Raw genomic sequence first — 23237 nt, forward strand, 5'->3', positions numbered from 1 at the left:
GTCCATCTTGGTTGTGGTGGATCATGACACCAGGTATACAGAGGCAGTACCTCTGAGGAGCATTACTGCAAATGTGCTACTCTGGACCTCCTCAAGGGATCTTTTCTAGGGTTGGAATTCTAAAAACCTCTACTACTGTACTGGAAACCAACAAGCTAGGGTGACCTACCACTTCTCCATTTCATACCATTCACAATCCAATGGGTTAGTGCTGAGATTTAGCAAGACCCTTAGGAGCTTGATGGTTGTTCCTTATAAACGGATGTAAGCCAAACCTGTGTAAAGAGATTACCAAGTGAACATCATGGCTATGCCAGTGTAAATTTATGGCAGAGGAAGTTGATGAATACAGTGAGCCTCTTCCTACTTTTCTGCATAGCAACATGAAGGATGGCACTGTGGAAAGGGTACAATATGCCCCCGAGTTGATACTTGATAGGCACAAAGAATCTAGAGAGGTACTGGGTCTAATTTCTCTTATTTTCTCACTGCCTCCAGAGTGGACACCTGTCTCTGGTCATTAGATGGTCTTCATCTCAAAAGCAAGACTTATCACATGTCTGACTATGTTCAAGAGTGCAATAATGTGCAAGTGGCTAAGATGCTGGACTGATTGAGCGATTTCATAGTCAATGGGCCAATGTGCTGGTGCCTAAACAAGTTTCCATAGAATTATGGTTTTATGTGGACGACCAGGACCTCAATGAAGGCACTAAGATAGTTGTCCTTCCAATTCCCAGGGCTGATTAGCTTGTGACCCTGCTGGGTGTTGAGCACATTTGAATTGACCAATGGCTACATGAAGATTGTTTTAACACCTAATGCTAAGGAGTATACTGCATGTTGTATGCCTGAGTGATTTTTGTACATTTAAGGTAATGTACTTTGGGTTGAAAAATACTCCTACCACTTTTTAACACCCTGGTGAACTATGTCCTATTATGGATAGAAGAGTTCTGTGTGCCCTACTTGGATGACATTGCAATGTTTAGCAAGTCATAGGAAGACTAACCTGAAGCCACTAGAACAAGTGCTTCTCGGGATACGAGGGCAAGACTGACCATCAAGACAACCAAGCGCCACGCAGGGCAGCCCACTGTAGTCTACCATGGGCATAAGGTGGTAACTGTAAAATACATCAATTGGATGCCAAGATTCAGTCTGTGTTAGAGTAAGAAGTCTCCACTCCCCAAACACAAGTGAAAGACTTTCTTGGCTCACTCTTTCCTACAGAACTTTGTAGCTGACAATGGAACCAAATTTGCACTTTTGACATGTTTGACATTCAGGAAGCAGCCCAAGGAGGTCATTTGCACTGAGGAGTGTCAAAAAATGTTTGCAGGCCTTAAGAGAGTACTGTGCAATGCACCTGTGCTGAAGGCCTTTGACTACAGTCCCCCCTTCATTGTGCTGACAGATGCCTCAGATAAAGGAGTTGGGGTGGTTCTGGCTCAGCTCGATGACAACGAAAGAGAACTTGCGGCAGCCTACATTAGTCATAGGTTATTGCCCAGAGAACAGATCTCGATGGCCATTGAGAAGGGATGCTTTGCCTCTGTAATTTGGGCTTTGAAAAGGTTCAGGCTGTATCTTCAGAAACTGTTTGGGAGGGCACGGGGCAAGTATGAGCTACCTGATGTCCTGGGGCCTATCCTACTATAGCTTTAAAAACTGGGCCAAGTACAACCCCTTTAGTGCCTGCCTCTCAGTGGTAGCGATTGTGAGCTGTCACAGTCTTTCCAGGATATAGTTTGGGAGTGCGTCAAGCTCAAAACTAAAATAATCACCCAACATCACAATAACGGAGTGTCAAACTTGGTGTTTTTACTTTGTTACCAAAAGGTATGTTAATACACACAGGAATGTCAATACTACAAAAAAAAAATACTACATAAGGCAGCCACTAGATACCAATGTTTCATTGTCATAATGCAATTGAGTTTGGGGCTGGTGTTCCCCTTTTGTACCTCTCACGCTGTCTCTCCCGCAGTCTTTTGGGTTAGAATTCTGACTGGGTAGGTGTCACGCACAGGTGCAGGTTATCCCTTTTTACAATGTTGTGCGCTCAGTTCACTTCGCAAAAAGAACAATTGATGGACAGAATGCAGAACAATGTCGCACATTCACTTAGCAATCCTCATGTTTTATTTTCTCACCACAGCGTTGTCCACCAATTTCTATTGCAGAGCCAGTGGGGACCTGCAATACACGCCTGACTAAGGACCTGATTAAGACTTTGGCGGTCTGGGAGCAGGCCGCCACACCAGCGGCCGCTCCCCGACTGCCAAAGTCAACCACTGCCCGCCAGGTCGCGAGTTTCATCGTTGTCTGGCAGGCAGGCCCAATGTGCTGCTTATTGAAAAGGCAGCACTTTTGGAGTGCCTAAGGCCAATCCGACACAGCATGGACTGTGCAGTTCATGCCGTGCAGGAAAGGGGGTGCTGGCTAGACAAGGGGGCATAAAATGTGCCTCCCCTGCATGCATCCCCATGCACAGAGGCAACACGGAGCTCTGTAGGGCCACTTTGGTTCCCCACTGCCAGCCATTTCATGGTGGGCTCACTGCCACTGGAGGTGGGGAAACTTGTAATATGCATGGCGATGCCGTAGCGGCACCGCCATGCATATTGCTTCCCCAGACTGCTGCAGCACCACCAGGGAGGATCATAGATCTCTGGCGGTCGCCGGGGTCCCAAAGTGCTCTGATCGCCTTACTCGTAATACGGCGGTCAGACCACTGGTGCGGCAGTCCCCAACCACCACCACCACACCTCCACTGACTCAGGGCGGCAAACTCAGCTCCGTCGGCGGAGTTTGCGGAGTTTTGCCAACTCCGCTCTCCATTGAGGATGCAGAGTTTAGGCAAAACTCTGACTCTGTGCGGAGCGGAGTTAGCCCCTGCGCACCGGCACAAAATAAAAAAAAAACACTTACTTGCTCTCTGGCGTCTCCGGGCTGCCCTCCTCCTTGCCATGGTGTTTCCTCCTCACCGCCGTCCTCACTGCAAACCCCTACGCTTTACGTCTTGCGTGGACTGCGCATGCGCAGTTCACGCAAGACGTTAAACGTAGGGGTTTGCGACGAGGACAGCTGTGAGGAGGAGGGCAGCCCAGAGATGCCAGAGAGCAGGTAAGTGTTTCTTTCTTCCTTTTTTTTAGATTGGGGATGTGCCTGGGGTGGAGCCGAGTTCCACAGAGTTTTTTTTAACTCCAAGGAACTCCGGGGAGTGCCACTACGCGTACTCCACCCACCCTTAAACTCCATCCCAGGTTCAGTAGTCCAATGGACCACCAAACTCATAATCAGGCCCTTACTCTCTAATGGGAGGAGGGGAACAGGCTGAAGGCGCTTCTGTGCATGGGGTGCAACCAAAGCAGGCAGCAATCGAGGCCGCCAACTGTAGTCTGAGCAGATGTGTATGGCTATGGCATCCTAGCAGATGTCCGGGTGATAAGCCAGCTTCTGGGTTACGGTGTGATGGAGCTTTGGGAAGCAGGGTTAAGGGTCCTAGGGTTATCTACATGCAGTCTTCTTAGGGCAGTATGACCCAGACATGGAACCATTTATTGATGCAGCAGTGCCATATGCTCAGGCAGAGTCTGTTGTTGCATCTGCAGGGTCAGCATGGGCTCAGTTTGTCTTTGCAGTATCCCCATCAACTCAGGCATAGTCCGTTGTTGCACCAGCACAGTCCGTTCCGTGACAGTTCATTGTTGCTTAGGCTTAGTTTGTAGATGACATGGCACAGTCTGCTTAACACAGTTTGTGCATGTCCCAGTTCCCGACTGAAGCTGCTCATCTGGAGAGACTGCACCCAGGTTCCACAGAGGATGAGGATTGCTATCCTCAGTCCTCCTTTGTGGACAGACTCTCACACTTCTGGTGTCAAACTGCTCCTTGCTCTTCCTAGACAATCACACCTTCTGCACGGTTGCCGGGCTGCTTTCCACTCTCAGCAGGCAGGTTGGCATCCAAGTGCTTCAGGACAGGCGAAAAGCTTCTTCCATCCTGGTAAGTCATCAGGTGATGTGCCTTCAACCCTGGAAAGCGTTTGTCAGGCAGACACCAGGTCTTGTTGCAGAGCAATCCTTTGCGTACTTTGTGGAACAAATCCATCATTGGTCAGAGAGAACTTGGAACTGGAATAAGAAGTGGATAAATGAGTTCCACTTGGATTGTGGATTCTTTATTTGCACTTTCAAAGCCAGTTTTGGTGGTTCTTCTTTCATGTGTCCCCTGCAGGGTGTTCTCCACATACAGCCTGTGTGTAGAATGGTGCTCCTCACTGTATGGTAGACACTAACCTGGAGTACCTACAACAGAGCCACAAAGAGGTGTGATCTTTCTGCAGTTCATGATCAACAGCCACACTCTAAAGTGATAAGGAAAGAGGCAAAAGGATGGCATCACCTAAAGTACCCTTCCCACTCTAAACAATAGAGACTGCAGTCCCACCCTTTATCTTCACCATCGACCAAATGGCAGTGCCTAGGAAGACTAATAGCAACCCCTCTGAGCAAATGGGATTTCTAAATGAGCCTGGTCTCCTCTTGCCTCACTTCAGTGTTTAGGTCTCCTCCCCCCAGCTTCGGGAATGTCAGCAATTACACTTCCACTGTCTGCGAAAACTTCAACTCCATCTTGTGCACAGTAACAGGCTTTCAAAATGCAATCCACCGTCCACCATTACTCTACTTCACTCATACAAACCTTACATGTTATGTTATGTTATACATTGTTAGAAATGGGTTAGCATGGTGCAGAGCGGGCGGGCCAAACTCCAGAGGACATGTGTAATGCATCCACGCAGTACACACAGGTGACACACAAGGCACACTCCAAAATGAGACGCCACACAAGGTTGTGTAAGAATGGATCACTGAAAAAATATAGAATACAAAAATATAGAATACTAAAAATATCGAAGTAAAAATATAGAAAGCAAAAATATCGAAGTCCTATCTACAAACAAGTAAGTACAAAAATATTGAATCAAAAATATTGGGGAAAAAATATATAGTTAGTCAAAAATATTGAATTTTTTTAAATGTCTTAAAAGTAATTTAAAATTAATTAAATAATACTATAATTAACTAAAACATACTTAAACATACTTAAATAACTTTAAAAGTATTAAATAGTTAATTTAAGTTGAAAAAATAAACATACAATTTAATTTTGTAACATATATATATATATACATTAACATAATATTAATTAATAATATACAATATTTTACTGTAGGATAGCGGGAGGGTAAAATGTACTATTACCACTCCAGCAACTACAACAGTAGGTTAAACGTTGGATAGCGCAGGGGTAAAAATTACTATTCCCACTCCAGTGAGTGCAACAGTAGGGAAAGCGTTGGATAGCGTAGAGGTAAAAATTACTATTCCCACTCCAGACAGTGAACAGTAGGGAAAGCGTTGGATAGCGTAGGGGTAAAAATTACTATTCCCACTCCAGAGAGTGCAACAGTAGGGAAAGCGTTGGATAGCGTAGGGGTAAAAATTACTATTCCCACTCCAGAGAGTGCAACAGTAGGGAAAGCGTTAGATAACGGGAGGGTAAAAATTACTATTCCCACTCTAGAGAGTGCAACAGTAGGGAAAGCGATGGACAGCGTAGGGGTAATAATTACTATTCCCACTCCAGAGAGTGCAACAGTAGGGAAAGCGTTGGATAGCATAGGGGTAAAAATTACTATTCCCACTCCAGAGAGTGCAACAGTAGGTAAAGCGTTGGATAGCGTAGGGGTAAAAACTACTTTTCCCACTCCAGTGAGTGCAACAGTCAGGAAAGTAAATACTTCATAGATTAATAAAAATAAATTAAATATTATTACCAATAAAAAATTAATTAAAAGTAATTACCAATTTAATATAATATAATATTTAATCAATTAAAATTACACATAAAAAGTAATTATTAAAGTTCATTATCTATTAATACAAATTAATTACCAATTAACAATTAATTAATTAGCAATTAAAAATTAATTAACAATTAATTCAAAATAAATACCAATAAATAATCTAAAATATTTAATTAATTACAATTAAATTACTTCCCATCCTATTCCCCTATAAACCCACAACCCGCTAAGGGAAATACATTTATAAAATTAACATATTTATCAATTAACCAATTAATAAAAATGAATTACCAATTAAAAATTAATTAATTACCAATAAAAAAGTATTTAACAATTAATTCAAGATATATACCAATAAATAAATTAAAATATTTAATTAATTATAATTAAATTACTTCCCACCCTATTCCCCTATAAACCCACAACCCGCTACAGAAAATAAATTAATAAAATTAACATAATTCTCAATTAATCAATTAAGTAAAATTAATTGCCATTTTAAATTTAATTAATTATCAATTAAAAATTAATTAGCAATTAATTCAAGATAAATACCAATAAATAAATTTAAATATTTACTTAATTATGATTAAATTACTTCCCACCCTATTCCCCTATAAACCCACAACCCGCTACAGAATTAAATTACGCAAAAATTAAATAACATAAAATTCATTACTTAAAATAAATTATAAAATAATTTTACACTTTTCATACATATACTAGCATACAAAACGCTTTAAAAAAATGTATATTATTAAAAATTCGATATATTTAATACATATACTATATAGTTCGATATTTTGACTTTCTATATTTATGAAAATCGATATTAAATTACTTACCTTAAATTCGATATTTTTGTTGCCTATATTCTGTCCATTCGATATTTTGTCCATTCTATATTTTCACTTCGATATTACTGCAATTCTATATTTTGGAATCGATATTTTGTCTGTATACCGTAAGAATAACTTTTTTATTGTATAGAACACATGGTAAGAATCACAGTAATCTTTACACTGCGCCAACTGGCGCCAAGTCAATATTTACAGGGGGATTATATACATGGCAGGGCCAATTGGGCCGCTGCCAGAACCATTGCGAGGTACAAAGAATAAAGGTAAGTCCATCAGTCTCAACCCTGCAATAAAAACATCATGGCATCACAGTATACAGTAGCACAGGGGAATAAAGGTTTCGTCCCATTAGCATTAGGACACATCGGCATCAGACCTGAAAGGAAAGAAAACCGGTTTGCAGGTCCCTAGGCATAAAAGTGTAAGCATGAGGTATAAACATCACTCAACCCTGAGGCAATAGGAAAGAACCATTATCATGAAACAGGAAACAGGGTAGGCATGAGCAGGCGAGCATTGGACATCTGCACATTGCAATAGGCATAAAAGCATTATCATCAAACATGAACCTGTGGGCATAAACATTAGGTGGAAACCGGCTGCATAACCACATTAGACTGGGGCAGTAAACATCTGAGCATGAAGTGTCAACCATGTTCATGTGGGGCACTAACCCCGAATCTAAATCACCAGGGGTCTACACATAGTAGCATGTGACATCTTGCTAGCCTAAAACCATTAGCTCAGGCATGGAATGCAAGCCTCATTGCGTGACATTATATCAGGCCTAAACCCATCCTGCGTACAACCGGGCATCATCACGTGCAGGTGGCGTCAACATAAGAGCATGCATCATCTCATTGGAGTGGTCCCATTAGACATAAATTAGGAGGCTCCTCCCATTAGGCCGGAATCCTGAGCAACCCCACATTAGCATGACAACATGAACAACCCAGTAGGTATAAGAACATTAGGGGAAACCTTGTCATGTACCACAGGTCCACTATGCATAGAAGCATTGGTGTAAATCACATTGGCCTAAATCCATTAGGTATACAGAACATCAACAATAGGGCACCACGCCTGACATTAGCATAGGCCCCCTGGGGCATCAAGCAGGAGACGGCAACCTGGGCATAAACTACATTAGGTCAAACATAGCCCGGCATCCGGCAGAAATCCTGAGGCCTCACAAGTCTCAACACTGTGTGCACCCAATTGTCACTGCCCACTGTCCAGCAGGGCAGTGGCGTCCACTAAAGTTAGTTCTGGGCCCCGGGGAGCCCACTTTGGGCTCTGGGATTCAAAAATGCCTCCAAGTTGCGATGTGGCCACAAATGTTGCAGCTGTCCCCTGTCCTGCGGTTCAGCTGAGTAAGCCAACACGGCAACACTGGCCCAGTTTGAGTCCCCAGCGGGACTCAACTACAAAAAAAATGCACACGTCGCAGCTGCCCGCTGTCCAGTGGGGCAGCTGTGTAGGGAGACCAGCGCGGGCCCTCCTGGGACCCTCCCAGCACCCGCGATGCCTCCTCAGAGCCCCACTCACCGGGTCTCTTCGCGGGCGGACTCCTTCTAGCAGAGGAACAGGCACCGGCATGTGCCTCCACCGTCCCCTGCTCTCCCGCCAGCTCTGTGTTCCTGGCGGCAGGCGTGGGGCTTCCCTCTCTGACACGGGAGCCCCGCCACGGTCAGCACCTCGCCGCAATTCACCCGGGCCCCCTCCTGGGACCCGGGGCTTCCAGGACGATTCTGCTTCTTCTCGGGGCTCTCCTCCACTCACGGAGAGCCCACGCCTACTTCCGGCCGGCTCGGGCGAGGTCCCGACTTCTTCCGGGTCGCCGAGGGCAGGGCAGCGGCCCTGCTCCTCTCTGCAACCCTGGTTGCGGCGGTGATTTTGGCAGTAATATGCGGGGTGGGCACCCGCTCAGTTTAAAAGTAGACGATTCTCCCGGGCCGCAGCGGTAACTTTCAGGCAAGCTTGGAGTGCGGGGTGGGCATCGCTCAGCTTCAAATAAGGCCACAGGCACCAATACCACGGGTGGGCTCCCGTGGGTATTCAGATCGGCAGGGACGCAGCAATCTCGCGGAACCATCATCCCCTGTAACTTGGCACTCCTCCTGGTGCAGCAGCCTGAACTCCAGCAGTGGGCTCTCACTGGCCCTGTGGACAGTGGAGGGGTACAGATGGGCTTAGGGGCCAGCACACAGGCCCATGCGGCGGTACCCCCTGGCAGTAGGTCCCCTCTCATTCAAGTCCACGCTCTGACTGAGTACATGGTGGCACAGCCCCCTTATTTATACGGCCCTCACCCCACCTACCAGAGAGTGGTAGAAGCTTCTAGAAGCGTCTGGGGAAACTGGTTCTAACTGGTCTAGGGGGAGGAGTAGAGCACCCTGGGTGCCAGGTTTCCCTCCAAAAGCTGGGGCTGCTGGGAAACAACAACTAGATTGGTAACCCACCTCAGTCGGGCGGCACAACACATAACCATGGCACCCATTCTAAAAGTGACATTTCACCAAGGTGCATCCTTACAATGGGGGAATTACAGGTGCGTACACTATTGCGTCACATTCAACATTTGTACTTCACATTCATCACATGACATGTTTAAATAAGGAAAATCAGTCTGCGCACGCCATGGCGCAGCATGTATTATGGCATCTCACACCACACATAGCCTCTACATTCCTCTACCACGGGGGAGATGTCCTCAAATAGGCGGGGTGAAAAGCGAAAAAAATTCAGGAAAAAGGGCCAAGTCCAACATACATGCACACACATAACATGTTCTTGGGATGTTAGCGCTAGGATCTGGTTTAGTGCATGAATGTAGAACTGTACATGAGAGGGCCTGTAGGTGTACGCATACAACTAGTCACTGCTACTGATTCATAAAACAAGGTACACCACCAATACTTCTCTACATATCTCAACATATGATAAGGACAATAGACTACTGTGAGAGAACTGAGGGCATGCTTGCTGGCCCTTCAAGTCCAGAACAGGTCCAGGACCTCAGTCAAGGGACAGGCCTAGGCCTTCATGCACACATTGGATTAGTGTGAGGCTGTGGCTAAAATCAAAAAAAGGAAAGCAGATACTACCAGTTGGGAACTCAGGGAGGGGAACACAACTATACACCATGCAGGAAACATTCCTGTGTCAACTGGCTATTTGGTGTTGAGTTTGTGGTGCAGACAGATCACAAACCACACCAGTGGTTAATGACAATGAAGGGTGAGAATCCCAAGTTGCTGAGATGGTCTAGCTCACTACAAGATCTAGATTTTATAGTGCAGCACATGATTGTGGAGCCGTGTTCCCCTGCTCGGAGTGACTGACTGCTTGGATGTGGTATCCTGGTTTTTGATTTTTGGCCCTTGTCTCGCACTTATCTAGTGTGTGCACAGAGGCCTAGGCCAGTCCTTGACACGAGTGAGGTCCTGGCCCCGTCCTGTGATCTGGAGGACCGCAAAAAGTGTGTCCTCATTATAAAAACACTCAACTGTTCATGTAATGGGTTTGGTCCCTAGACCAGTGGTTGCAGTGTACTGTCTTTTGAGAATCCATAGTTGTGTCCGACCTTTTTATCTATGTCTACTGCGACACTCGAGTAATGGTAGTGGGGATGCGGATTCTGTTCAAAGTAAAAATGTACCCCTTATTTGAGGCCACCCTTTTGTCTTTCCCCTGATCACTCCTCAGTGTGGCTGGAGGCAAAAACTTGACACCCCTTTTTTCCACTGTTGTTGTCTAAGCTGGTGTCTACCATGCTGTGAGGAGCATCACTTTACACAGAGGTTGCGACCGGAGAGCAAGCTTCAGAGTACACTTGAAAGGAGCACCACCCTCAACGGTTTCTGAAAGTGCACACCGTGGATCCACATCTCCTTTTTACTTTGACCGTATGAAAGTGAGACCTTCTCTAAGGACCCACTTGTTGTTCCAGTTCCATGTTCTCTTTGACCATGGAAGGGAATGTTTCACAGAGCACTCAGAGGAGTGTTGTGCAAATTGAGCTTGTCCTGCTGACAGCCAGCTTTGCAGAGGTGTGGGGACATCACTTGAAGTCTACCCCTTGCTGTAAGAGCTGTTCACTTGTCCTGATTGACAAGAAATCAACCTGTCTGCTCAGAGGGGGAAAGAGCCCCCCAACCCTGCAGGAGGCGTGACTGTCTAGGAAGAGTAAGGTACTGCGTGAGCCTGGTGTCATCTGTCTGCTAGAGCTGAGGGCTGAGGAGAGTGATCTGTGAGCCCAGGTGCTGACGACTGTAGACTTTCTTGTGGTTTTTGGTCAGAATCCTAAAACGTGGGCTGGCTGAGCGGCTGCTCTGAAGTTCTCTGCAGCAGTGTGACCTGAGCTGCTGTGCCAGGTGATTGACTGACTCATGACCTGAGCCACTGTGCCGAGTAATCAAGTGTGGAGTGACCTTAGCTGAAGTACCAAGAGATCGAGTTTGGCGTAACCAATGCTGTTGTGCCATGAAGTACCTGACTAAGGCACGACCTGAGTTGTGGACACCCCGCGAGCTTTACCCATCACATCACCTGTTCCAAGGACCCAGCCGACCCATAGCTGGAACCTTATGGACCTATACAGATAAGGTGGGGACTGCAGTGTGAACAGGCATGATGACAGTGGAGCCCTAGTGCCCTCTGTAGAAGTGCTTGACCAATGGAACAATCGCAGACATATCTGCGAGAAAACCCTGACTAGGACAACTGGCTCACACGCCACCCGAGAAGTGGGAGAGCAGCGAAAGGCGCAGAAAGCAGAGTCGCTGCCAAGAATCCACATGATCAACAGCCTCACAACTGCTTTGGGCGTGGAACTGTGCAACGACTGAGAGACTGTGCACTATTAAGAGTATTGTGAGTAAAGTTGCACATGAGCTCATTCTTATTAAATGGTGTCTGGGAGGTTGGGACCACGGAATCCACCTAAGTCACATAGGAGGCACTCACTGCCATAGCAGGGAAAGTCACCTATGGATTCTAAGGCACAATTACGTGTGGTCCGAGAAACACTAAAACCTGCAGCTTAAGTATTGAAGGAAGGAAACTGGGTAGGGTGAGCTCCTTTCCATACCTTTGCCTGGATTTTGACGAGGCCTGCTGGTGGTCCCCTACCTTAGAAGCAGGATAGTTTGTTTTTCCCATGAAGTTGGTATTACCCTTTCCCTTGCCGCATGTATTGGCAGAAAAACGGTTGCTCCAATTCTGTAAGTTTACATAAGGAAGTGTATACCAACTGTGACTTATGGCATGGGGATTTGGGGCTACAGAGAGGTTGGGGCGATCCACGTCCAGGAGGAACAGGTTTTGTCGTCACCTGCTGGGGGTTCCCCTATCAACCCCACACTTCTACTTGCACCAGGAACTAGGGTTGGACTATGATCAAGACCTTATAAATCTAGCCCCCCTGACTCTCTGGTGCTCAATATGGTGGAATAGTGAAGCTGAGCTTAACCGGGCAATTATAAGAGACTGCCTATCCTGCAAACATGGAACGAAAATTCAGTGATTAAAGTACATTAGGGATACTTTATTGTTCCAGGGCTGGGTACATATGCTTGAGAATCCAGATGAAAAAAAGGGAAAAAAGACAAAATCTGGATTCAGGATTGTTTTCTAAAGCACAGACAGGCACCGAGAGAGGCAGTTGAAGTGGTAAAGCCAGCTGTGAGTGATTACTGTGAAATTCAGATGAAAGAAGGGACAGTGCTGTATTTACTTTTTGTACAGAATGTTTATGAGCAAACAATGCTGACTAGATTTAGACTGGGTATGATGTGTTGGTTGTTATGTTTTCCGCTGGGGCACTACCCCTCTTCTGATACATGTATTTGCCATGCAATGAGAGATCGCTTCATTCTTTATTGCATTTCGTTTTTTTTCCAGTTATTACCTAATCTATACCAGAAAATGTGATTGCCCCTGTTACGTAGGTATACGTTTTTTAAATGCAAAGCTGTCCTGCTCTTTCTCCAGCAACTAAACATTATGACATGTTATCGGGTTGGCTGCTTTTTTTAATGCATTCTAGCACTGAGAAAGAGTATGATGTTTTAACAAGCTATCATGCTGGTTACAAAAAACGATTATGATATATATAATGTAGCTGGTTGTTTTCTTTGAAATGCACTTTAGTATTGAGAAAGAGTATTCCATTCTAATTGATTTAATGTTGTTTATTAGAGCTATATGTCCTGTTATTTACTATTTTTCCTGTCCCTACTTCCAAACTAAATATCTTAATTCCTAATTGTACTGAATTTTAAATAAGGTATAATTTTATGGTATGCTTTTATTGCTTTTATGTGTCTTTGTATGCGTTTCTTCTTTTTTAAACTATGAGATTATTTGTAATATATGTACATTTTATGATCTTTGTGCTGAGATCGAATAAATACAAAATTTAATTGACAAGCAGCAATAACAGCCACGGTCTCAAGCATTGCTAGGCAGGGCACAAGTCGGGGTACACCCAGGTACACGGCGTCCACCCTCTATTTTCAGTCCACCCTGCCAAGAAGTTGAGCCCCACAGAAGTATGTTGAACTTGTCCCTGTGTAATTTTCAGACACCAGGACACGTTCAGCAGTGCCTGTCTGTTGTTTGCATTCCATTCCCAGCAGCAACGTGCAGGCAGTGAGAGGGCTTTTTTTCACCTCCAGCTGGGCCGAAGTTAAGGGGCCATCAGGCCTCCTTTTGTTTGAATATGCTGACTGGAGCCGGCCTGGAACCTCACACAATTAAAAGTAAATGCAACGGAGGGGAAACAAAGGCACACAGCTTGTTATCTCTTCATAGGTACTTAAGAGAGGCATGCTTTTGACTTTGTTATGTCCCTGTATATAACTGCATACACTGTAAGAATGTCAGATGTATTGGTCTGTCCAAGTATTTACACAAATGTTTTCAATAGCACTTGTTTATTTCTTTTATAGCGCTATGCATCCCAATGCAGGGTATCAGAGCTCTTTACAAAACATGCACATAATACATCAGGTAAGTGTGTAAATCAATGTTCAAGATGAGTGACATGAGACAAGGTTACAAGGTGTAGGAGTCACATGTCCATATGTCACTGTGCAGGATTACAATTTATGAACTGCAGGTAACAAAAGGTTCTCTGTGTTAAAAGCAGTAACCCGCTTACCTATCTACATAAAATAGATATCTGTCATCTGCATTTCACATGATGTGCTTAGCAGGAGACACATTCATCTTCTATACTACTTTGATTCAAATCTGGGACTTCACAAAACACATATCTCTCCCACAAATGCGTTAACCTCCAGAGTTGTCTAACCACTACTACTATTCCCTGAAATTTACTGGGCACCTGTACAGCAGATGCCTTAACCCAATCTAATATTTTAAAATGCAGACTTCGCGACCAATTAAGCAGAACAGATCTACTGCCATGCTTCTCCTTGCTGCCAATATCTTTGTAGCAGGGTTTAAAATAAATAAATGTATTAGTTGAGACAGAGATTTTGCGTCAGGATTGTGCCACTTTTTTGGCACAACCCTAACGCACAATCTCCTTTGTTAAATGTTATAATACAGTTAAATGTACCCATGATATACATGATAAACATATGTGTGAGGTCTTAACATGTGATGTCACTTCCTGTTATGTCACTTCCTGTGATGTCACGTGCAATGTCACGCGTTGTGACAGCATGCGCTGTGCTTGGCATGTCATTGCCTCATGCTTTCACATGCATACTACCTAACTTGGTTAGTCCCCTCACTTCTTTTTTAAGACTTGTTCCCTGGTGCTAGGCCAGTCATAAGTATCTCGCCCTGCCACCTGTTTTCGTTCATACCTGGTACCTGAAAGCCTAGCTGTATAAGGAGAAGAGCAGAACTACAAGTACCAGAATACAAATTAGGGAGCAAAGCGGGTGAGCCTCTCACCTGACGTGGGACAACTGGATCTCTACACTGATAAACAGTGGCAGGAAGGCCGACCAGTTCCACGGGAACCGTCATGCACTTGGTGTCACATGCGAGAATCCAAGTCCTCGCGTGTGAGGTGGATTCTGATATGTGCAGCCCTGGAAGTGGACACTGCAAGCGTCAGAATGCTAGTCAGAGTGGGTGCCGGATGCTCCGTGACAGGCGCCCACCTTGCCTGGGGCCGGATCTCTGACAGCTAGGGTTAGAGCCAGGGGCGGGCTCGATGCAGTGAGATGAGACAGGTGGTCCAGTGCGGGCGCTTTAAGAGGGGGCGGGTCCGAGCCGCCAGCAGTGACAGAGCGCCGGGCGGGGAGGGATGTAATTCAATGCAGCAGCAGGCAAGGAGGAGAATAGACTTCCAGCCGGAGACAAGGCTCTCGCCTCAGCGGTGCAGCTGATCGGAGCGGCGGCGAGGAACGAAGCTCGGGGTGCACTTGATGGGGTTCCAGGGTACCGCGGCAAGACACCCCGGGACCTTGGCGCCCTGATCCTCGTGTCCGGGCAGATCCTGTCCTGAGACAGGCTGCTGTTTATTCCACCTCCAGCCTGCAGCGAGAGACCCCGCCGGGCCATCCTGAGACATGCCCCCGCTGGGTGGATGGGGGCACCGGATCGGCCGAGCCTAGGCTGGGCTGCCCCTCTCCTCCCTTGCTGTCACTAGTACTGATCCCCTGCAGCCCCAGAAACTGTAAACAATGCAAGCAGCTGTCCCATACTGACCCTGGCTGCGGTCCCTCGGAGGGAGGATAACCCGGGCTCAGCCCCCTCTGGGGTGAGCCAGGCTTTGCTTCCACCGTGGGGAGCCCGGACTGGGTCCCCGCGCGCTCACCCGAGCTTTCCCTGCCGGTATCCTTCGGTGCTTTACCTTTGGAGCATTGCATTGCTACATTGCCAGAGCATCTGTGGAGTGAACAGCAGCAGCGACGGTCGGTGTCCGGGGATACGGGTTGTGAGAAGCTGAGCAGTCGGCGTGAACATGGGGTTTCTGCACCAGCTGCACCTCCTGCTCTGGAAGAACGTCACCCTGAAGCGGCGGAGCCCGGTAAGTCCAAGGGGCCGGCAAATGTCTACTCGATTTATTTGGTCTAGGTTGAACGTGTTGATTGCTGAGCGCGATCCTTTACAGAGTGCATCCTTCACACCTAACGACTTTTTGGCGCTGGGTTTTGCAGAAGAAGGGGGCATCTGTTTCACCTGTGGTGGATTCCCTATGATGAGGGAGTAGTTTCGGGTCCTGCTGGCACTACAGTGCTAGGGCTAGGTTGGAATACCACTAATCCACGTTTGGTCACCTGTGATGGTGTGGATCGACCCCTCTGGGACATCTATGACCATGAGATGGGTGCAGGGACGCCTGTGATAAGGGGCTGAGCTGGCTTGTGCGTAGTTACCTCACTCCACGTCATCGTGTTGAATTAGTTGTATGGAAACTAAGCAAGACTACAACACCCAGAATTCCTTAGGTTGTGGTTGACACACAATTTCAGGACTAATCTAGTTTGGGTCACCTGTGATAAGGAGGTCACAAGGGCCTTTCTTTGAGCCATGGGATGAGGCGCACCCAATAACCAGTGATGGCGAGGTGGGTGGGGATCACTGGCCCACCTGTGATGAAGAGGTGGGTGGAAAATCTACTGGTCCACCTGTGATGGAGTGGTGAGAAAGGGTCAGTCTGGACTCTTGTGACAGGGAGGTGGTATGAGGTTTTTTTCAATAACCCGGTGATGAAGAGGTGACGAGGAGTCCAAATTCTCCTCCACCTGTGTGGGAGGAGAGCCATCTGGACTCCTGTCGTGGGGAGGTAAAGTGAGTTCCCGCTCAAAAATCTGTGATGAAGTGGGTGAGGGCTCTCCTGGCCCACCTGTGAAGAGATGACCAGTCTGTGTCTTGATAGACTGTCTGTGATGAAGAGATGGCTGGGGTTCCTGCTTCCATGAGGAGGTGCTCTGTCCCTTTGGACCACCTGTGGTGAAGTGGTCAGGGGCCCACTGGCCAACCTCTGAAGAGATGACGGTCTAGAAGATCCTGGTAGATCTTTTTTGATGAAGAGATGTGTGAGGGTCGCCCTTCCACGAGGACATGATCTGTGTCCCCATGGACCACCTGTTAGGAAGAGGTGGACCACCCCTCCATACCCCCCCCCCCCCGGGACTTCCGCCATTAGGATCAGCAGTGAAGTCGGCCCAACAACCTGTCATGGGGAGGTGAGTGAGGGTTCTACTGGTCCACCTGTTAAGAGGTGACATGTCTGGGTCCTGATGGACTTCTGTGATGAAGTGGTAGGAAGGGCCCCTATTCCATGAGGAAGTAATCTGTGTTCCAACCACGCGTGATGTAGAGGTGAGCGAGGGCCTCTATGACGCTCCTGTGATGAGGTGGTGGAATGAGAAACATCCTTTGCTGAAGAGGTGGCTATGAGTCCTACTGGTCCACCTCTGATGAAGATGTGGGTGATGGCTCCTCTGGAATACATGTGGTGAGAAACTGGAAGGAAGTCTGCACAACCGCTTGCAATGAAAGGCGAGATGGGGGCCCATCTTTAACGAGGATGTGATCTGGGTCTCTCTGGACCATGTATGATGCAGATATGGACGAAGGTCCCTTTGGTACTCGGTGATGCAGTGGATGAGGGACCTCAACTTGTGATCCGCTGAGTAGCGGTCCCTGCCGCCCACCTGTACACCCCAGGGGTGATGGATACCTGCAGCTTTGCTCCCGAAGACCAGGAGGTACTGGCCACCGGGAGCAGACACCAGTCTACATTTCAGTCTTGCAGTATTTCACTCTCACACTGCCCCTTTTCCAGGGCTGCTGGATTTATGCGATACTGCAGTCGCAGCATTTTCCACATAATTATGGATTTGCCACATAATCAATTTACTGCACGAATTACAGATTTTAATTAAAAAAACTGTCTAGCTAAAAAGCATCAAAAGTTACTAAACGTGGCAACAGGCGCTCCAAGGTAGTGGAAAGGCCCTTGGCAAAAGTTGACTAGTCATCTTTCAGTTGCCTATTGCTGTTTTTTGGTGGTAAGCTGCTACGAATGAGGTGAAATATCTGCCCAGACTGTTGCCACGAGTAAAAAAAGACAAAATAATGAAGTAATATCCTCAATCTGCTGCATTACACCACACTATATTTGGCTTTTCTTCCTGCATAATTTAGTCAACTCTGCCACATAAATTGGTTCTTTTATCTTAATCAAAAGAGGGACTGGAGGAATAGGAGTGTCCAGCGGGACATAGGGAGTGGATTCAGTCTCCCCTTGTCATACTTTATAAACATAAGGAATCCGCCCACAAGGTGTACTGTGGAACCCAGTTGACAATCTCACTAGTAATGTGGTTCCTACTTTGGTGGAAAGCACATTGTGTTTTTAAAATACCCCTCCCATACCAAAAGGGCCCTTGGCGTCATGCTTCATCATAGGGGTCTTCGCACCCCTCTACGGAGTGTGGCGTGCTACTAACCAGCAAATACGCGGGAGCACTTGATGTGATCTCTGTGTAGTGTGCGAGAGAGAGTGGAAGTGAGTGGTACGGTCAGAGGTGAATAGTGAGTGAATGTTAAAAAATACCTGGCAGGTAGGACGAGAGAGAATTTTAATAAACCCCCTGCTGGTATTTTTAAAAGACGTGAGGCGGAGGATTATAATGCATTAATGTACAAAAAGCCTCCTATGTGTCTGTGTCAACATGTTTCAAAGTGGGATACTTCATCAGGACGGGTACAGGGATCCCTACCCTGCTCACAATCATACAGTAATATACTGTCAACACAAATCCGCGGAGGGTACGGTCGGGTGAGGTAATAACCTCCCAAATAGTGCTCGAAAGCACAGAGTCCCCTACGTTTTTTGGCTCATGAGGCCTGAAACCACTGGATTGCAAAAGGTGATCAAGATAGTATCTTGTCCACATATTGAGCTGATTAGGCATACTTCAAGTAAAACGTACACATAGCATTCCCTATGCCAGGTATTTTTTAACATTCACTGACTATTCACCTCTGACCCTACCACTCACTTCCACTCTCTCTCTCACACACTACACATAGAGGTCACATCAAGTGCTCCAGCTTATTCGCTGGTTAGTAGCACGCTGCGCTTCGTAGAAGGGTGCACAGACCCCTAGGATGAAGCATGACACTAAAGGTCCTTTGGGTGTGTGAGGGGTATTTTAAAAACACAATGTGCTTCCGAACCAAAGTAGAAACCACATTACTAGTGAGATTGTCAACTGGGTTCCACTGTACATAAATTGGTTCTCCCTGTCACATAATTTTGGTGAACCTGGCCTTGTCTATTCGGAGGCAATATAGAGTGGTGCTCAATACGTGCTACTGAGGTCGGACAGCCAATGTATTTCCAGGAAATGGTCAGAGCAGTAAAACAAAGCAAAAGCTTGAAAAAGCTCCCAAATTAACAGATTGGGGAAGAGAGGGCAGCACAGGCCACTGACACCTGGGTTGTGTGGAAAAAGGCTGCTTTATTGAAACGGGTGCACATTAGTATATAATCTGGGCCTTTCCCTTACAAACTGTTGCATCACTATCAGCAGCAGCCAGCACGGATCAGAGGTAGTGGGACGAGGGCGGGAGGGGGGAAGCAGATATTAAAAAATAAAATAAACGTACCTTTTGCTGCTTCCTCTTTGCGTCTCTCCTCCATAGTCCTCCCGTGCTGGCCTGAACAGGAAGCACGTCCAGGATCCCAGTAAGCCAATCACAACACTGCCTTAGAAGCATTTTGATTGGCCTGAGCGCCGTGTTTCGGGGCTAAGACACTGACTGGGAGCCTGGGCATGTTCTCCATGCAGGGTGTTATGCAGCCTGCATGGAGAACATGCAAAGTGTGCCAGACTGTTTAGCCGGCCAAGCAGTCATTGCGCACTTAGGAGGGTGCTACCACTCCTCCCCTGCCCCCCTCACGCAAAGCTGCTGGAAGTAGGACAAAATTAAATAATAATAACGCAAATTATTATCATTTTATTTTACTGCTAAAAGCACTGGGATGACGCTTCTCTGCGCTGCCTCTGATCACTATACATCTGTACTCACTTAGGATAAACTGCCCCATCCCTAAATTAACATCCCCCTGATAACATTTTCAACTAAAAATGGTTCCCTTTTCCTACCTCAACTACCCTTTGAACCACATTGGACTTACTACCTAACCGTATAACTTCCAATGTCGTCGAGGCGTGACCTTCTTACATGTTCCCCTTCAGCCTGAAGTGGCGCTTACAAACCATAAACTTCTGTAAATTATATTAACTTCTCAGCCAACCGTTTGTGCACCTGAATCAAGCAACAACTGAACCCATAACCCCCCTTGTGCACCTGTTGCAATGGAAACGACTTAAAACTAAGGAAACCGTAAAACCCATCAACTTTGTTCAATTTATAAGTTATAATTCTAATGGAAGGGCCTGGCAGGACGGGGACAAAAGCTCTAAATACTTGCCAGCCACTGTGTTTTCACGCTAAAATGGTGGCTGGCAACCAAAATGGAGCCCCTATATATGTTTGGCTACATCATAGCCCAGAGGTAGCCCAAACCACCACTTCCAGTCCCCATGCTACCTCGCTAAAATGGTGACTGGCAACCAAAATGGAGCCGCTACACGTGTTGGGCTATATCCTAGCCCAAAAGAAGCCCAAAGCCAGCACAACGTCCCAAAAGATTGGGGGCGGGGCAGTCCTCCCTCTGGTCGGTTGCTGCCCTGCAAACCCCCATTCTCTGAAGTGGAGTTCACCCTAGACATGAGCGCCCAGAACAGCTTTAGAATGAATCGCGTGTTGCAAATACACCCGGTGCCTGGCATCGCTCAGCTTCAGACACACGCGCTCAGTGCCACGCCGCCGGAGTGCTACAAAGTGCAGCCCAGTCTTTCTCTTGGAGAGGTGTCTGGCCTGTCTGGGGTCGCAGTCGGAGAGCGGGAAATCTTATGGACAGGGCCGACTGCGGGTGCCTGGTGTAGGAGCGGCATCCTCTAGTCCCTGCGTCGCATGTGTATTTATGATCGGAGTCGGTGCACTGTTGCACTCTGGCTGGCATGGCGCCCGTGGCAGGCCTGGCAAGGCACCCGCCTACACCACGCGCTTGCCATTGACGTGCATGCCTGCACGGTACATGCTTCACACGCCTCTCGTAAAATCCCGGCTGCGCCTTCGTGTGCACTGCCCCAGTCTGGTGGTACATGGCAGCGGGTCTCCACCCCGGGGCAGAGAGGGGCCCGCTGCTCTGATATACCGCGGCCGCCACTGGGGTGTGCTTATCTCAGTGACGTGCCAGCGCAAACTGAGTGTATTCACCGCTGAAGGTGTCAGCACGGCTGCCATGTTGCATTAAAATGTCGCCCTTGGCTGCAGTGTCCAGCTGTGGCCCCACGCGCTCGAGTTTCACGTTTGAGTAACTTAACTCCGTCAGTGTTTTGTATTAGCATTCTGGTACGTGTAGCACCAGTTATATGTAAACTGGATAACCGGGACAAGTCCCAGAATTCGAAGAAAAATCCTGGCCTGGGAGAAGAACCCGCACACAGATCCAGGAAACTCGAGGGCTGTGGGGGTCCCTTGGCTAAGCTGCCACCGGGCATCCTGGAAACCAAACCTGCCTTTTGCAGTTTGCCCAGGATTTAGCGAATTCTGGGTATTTCACTTTATCTCACACCTCCAGATGGTAAATATTTGCAATGTTAAGCATAAAGAAAAAAAAACTATAAGTTTCTGTCCGTATCTACCCCCCAGCATGTTTTGGTTGCTTCTAGTTAGCCTTCAGCCTGACTTCACATTCCCTATACGGACGCAAACATCCTAATGCTCCATGCACACCTGGTGTCTTAGTTGCCGCTGCCATAATAAAAATGTTTCCTGCAAAGCGCTCAGTTGCCGCTTACAAATCAAGTTTGGGTTATATCAAATAAATAGAAACACGCACTTAAAAAGGTTGATTTAAAGTCACAGGTGATTTGTATAGCGCCTAGGCCTCCCAAGAGCTGTTTCACGGCACAGAAGGACACTCTTACTATAGAGAGTGAAGCAGTAATTGTAAGCTCTGAAGCCCCCTCTCTCTGGCCACAGGGATCACATCGTACTTCATTCTATTAATAACCCACTATTGATAATTCAGATCAGGCCCATTCTTGCGTGTCTGTATCCCTTCAGCGTGGTTCTCCCTCTCTAGCATTCCTCCATTTCCTTATGAGTTGCACCTCCACGATCCACGTCACTTCAGCTAAGCAGGTTTGGCTGAAATTCCGACTTGTTGCAAGCAGTTGTATTCCAGTTGCTTCACTGGCGTGCTTAGTACTGAAATGCAACCCTCTCACCCAGAAGAACTGCTAGACAGTGAGGCCACTGATGGAGGTCCATGCAGAAACAGCACCCACCCCTCACGGCACATGGATTGACTTGTTTGATTAACCTTGTTTTTCTTTTTTTTAAAGTGTAAACTATCCCTGAATTTAACCATAACATTTACTTCCTCTCTAGCCCTGCATGTTCTCTTTCACAGACTATACCCTGACACTAGCCTGGTACTGACACTAGCCCAATCCCCCCCCCCTCACTCCCTTGTTCTGGCCCGACCTCCACGCTGATCCTAGCCCTCACACTTTTTCTTATTCCAACCGTAAATCTTCGTTCCTCTGTCACTCTCTGGTCGTGACCCTAAACCCTTCGCCTTCCCTTTCACTGACTCTAGCCGGACACTGGCACTGACACTGTCCTGGCCCCGACCTCAGCGCTGATCCTAGCCCTTACACTTCTCTTACTCCAACCTTAAATCTTCCTTCCTCCCACACTCTCTCTCTTTGTCCTAACTCTAAACCAGGCCTTTTCCCTGTCACAGACTCTACCCCGACTAGCCTGGCACTGAATCTAAAGCTCCCCCCTCACTTTCTTGTCCTGGCCCACATCCTAACACTGATCTTAGCCCTTAGACTTTCCCTTACTGTAGCTCTAAATTTCTTTACATTGTTCTTGCCACTTCCCAAACTCAAGAACCGACCCTGACCGCAGCCCTATTCTTGACCCTAATCTTTCCCTCCTACCCTGACCGTAATCCTACTCTAACTCTGTCTCTGATATTGACGCTACCCAAAAGCTAGACCCTAACTTATCCTTGCATTATGACCAAATACTTGACCCTCAACCCTAATTGGCTGTTATGTTGGTCGCCTTTATTTTCGATGAATTCTGCTTGCAAGTTTAACAATGATATTTTACAAAAATGCGTTTAGAGCTTATTTCTTGAGATTCCATGGTACCAAAGTAATCACCTCTTAACCTTTCGAAGACTTTCCGTTTTCAGGACTGGCAGAGCAGTTGTCGTATTCACCAAAGGCCTTTGGGTCGAGCCCTTTCAGCAACTGGTCCATTCGGGTTCTGCCCCATCAGTCACTGCGTGCAAAAAATTATATTCATATTTTTGTGTCCTACCATAAGAGTAGTTTAGTCACACTACTGGTTATTGGTTGTTAGATGTTCGTTCTTATGCCTAAAGAGTGCTTTTCAGTACA

General features: G+C 46.8%; 1 protein-coding gene across 1 annotated transcript in view; it reads left to right on the top strand.

Moving 5' to 3' along the window:
• Positions 1-15002: 15002 nt before the first annotated feature.
• Positions 15003-23237, top strand: part of ABCA2 (ATP binding cassette subfamily A member 2) — a 693258-nt gene continuing 685023 nt past the window's right edge. Inside the window, exon 1 of the mRNA XM_078642051.1 lies at positions 15003-15754. Within this exon, the coding sequence (XP_078498177.1) occupies positions 15689-15754 (66 nt within the window). The 5' untranslated portion in view covers positions 15003-15688. The remainder of the gene's footprint in view (positions 15755-23237) is intronic.

Source organism: Lissotriton helveticus, chromosome 5_1 (genome assembly GCF_964261635.1).
Source record: "Lissotriton helveticus chromosome 5_1, aLisHel1.1, whole genome shotgun sequence".
Lineage (NCBI taxonomy): Eukaryota > Metazoa > Chordata > Amphibia > Caudata > Salamandridae > Lissotriton > Lissotriton helveticus.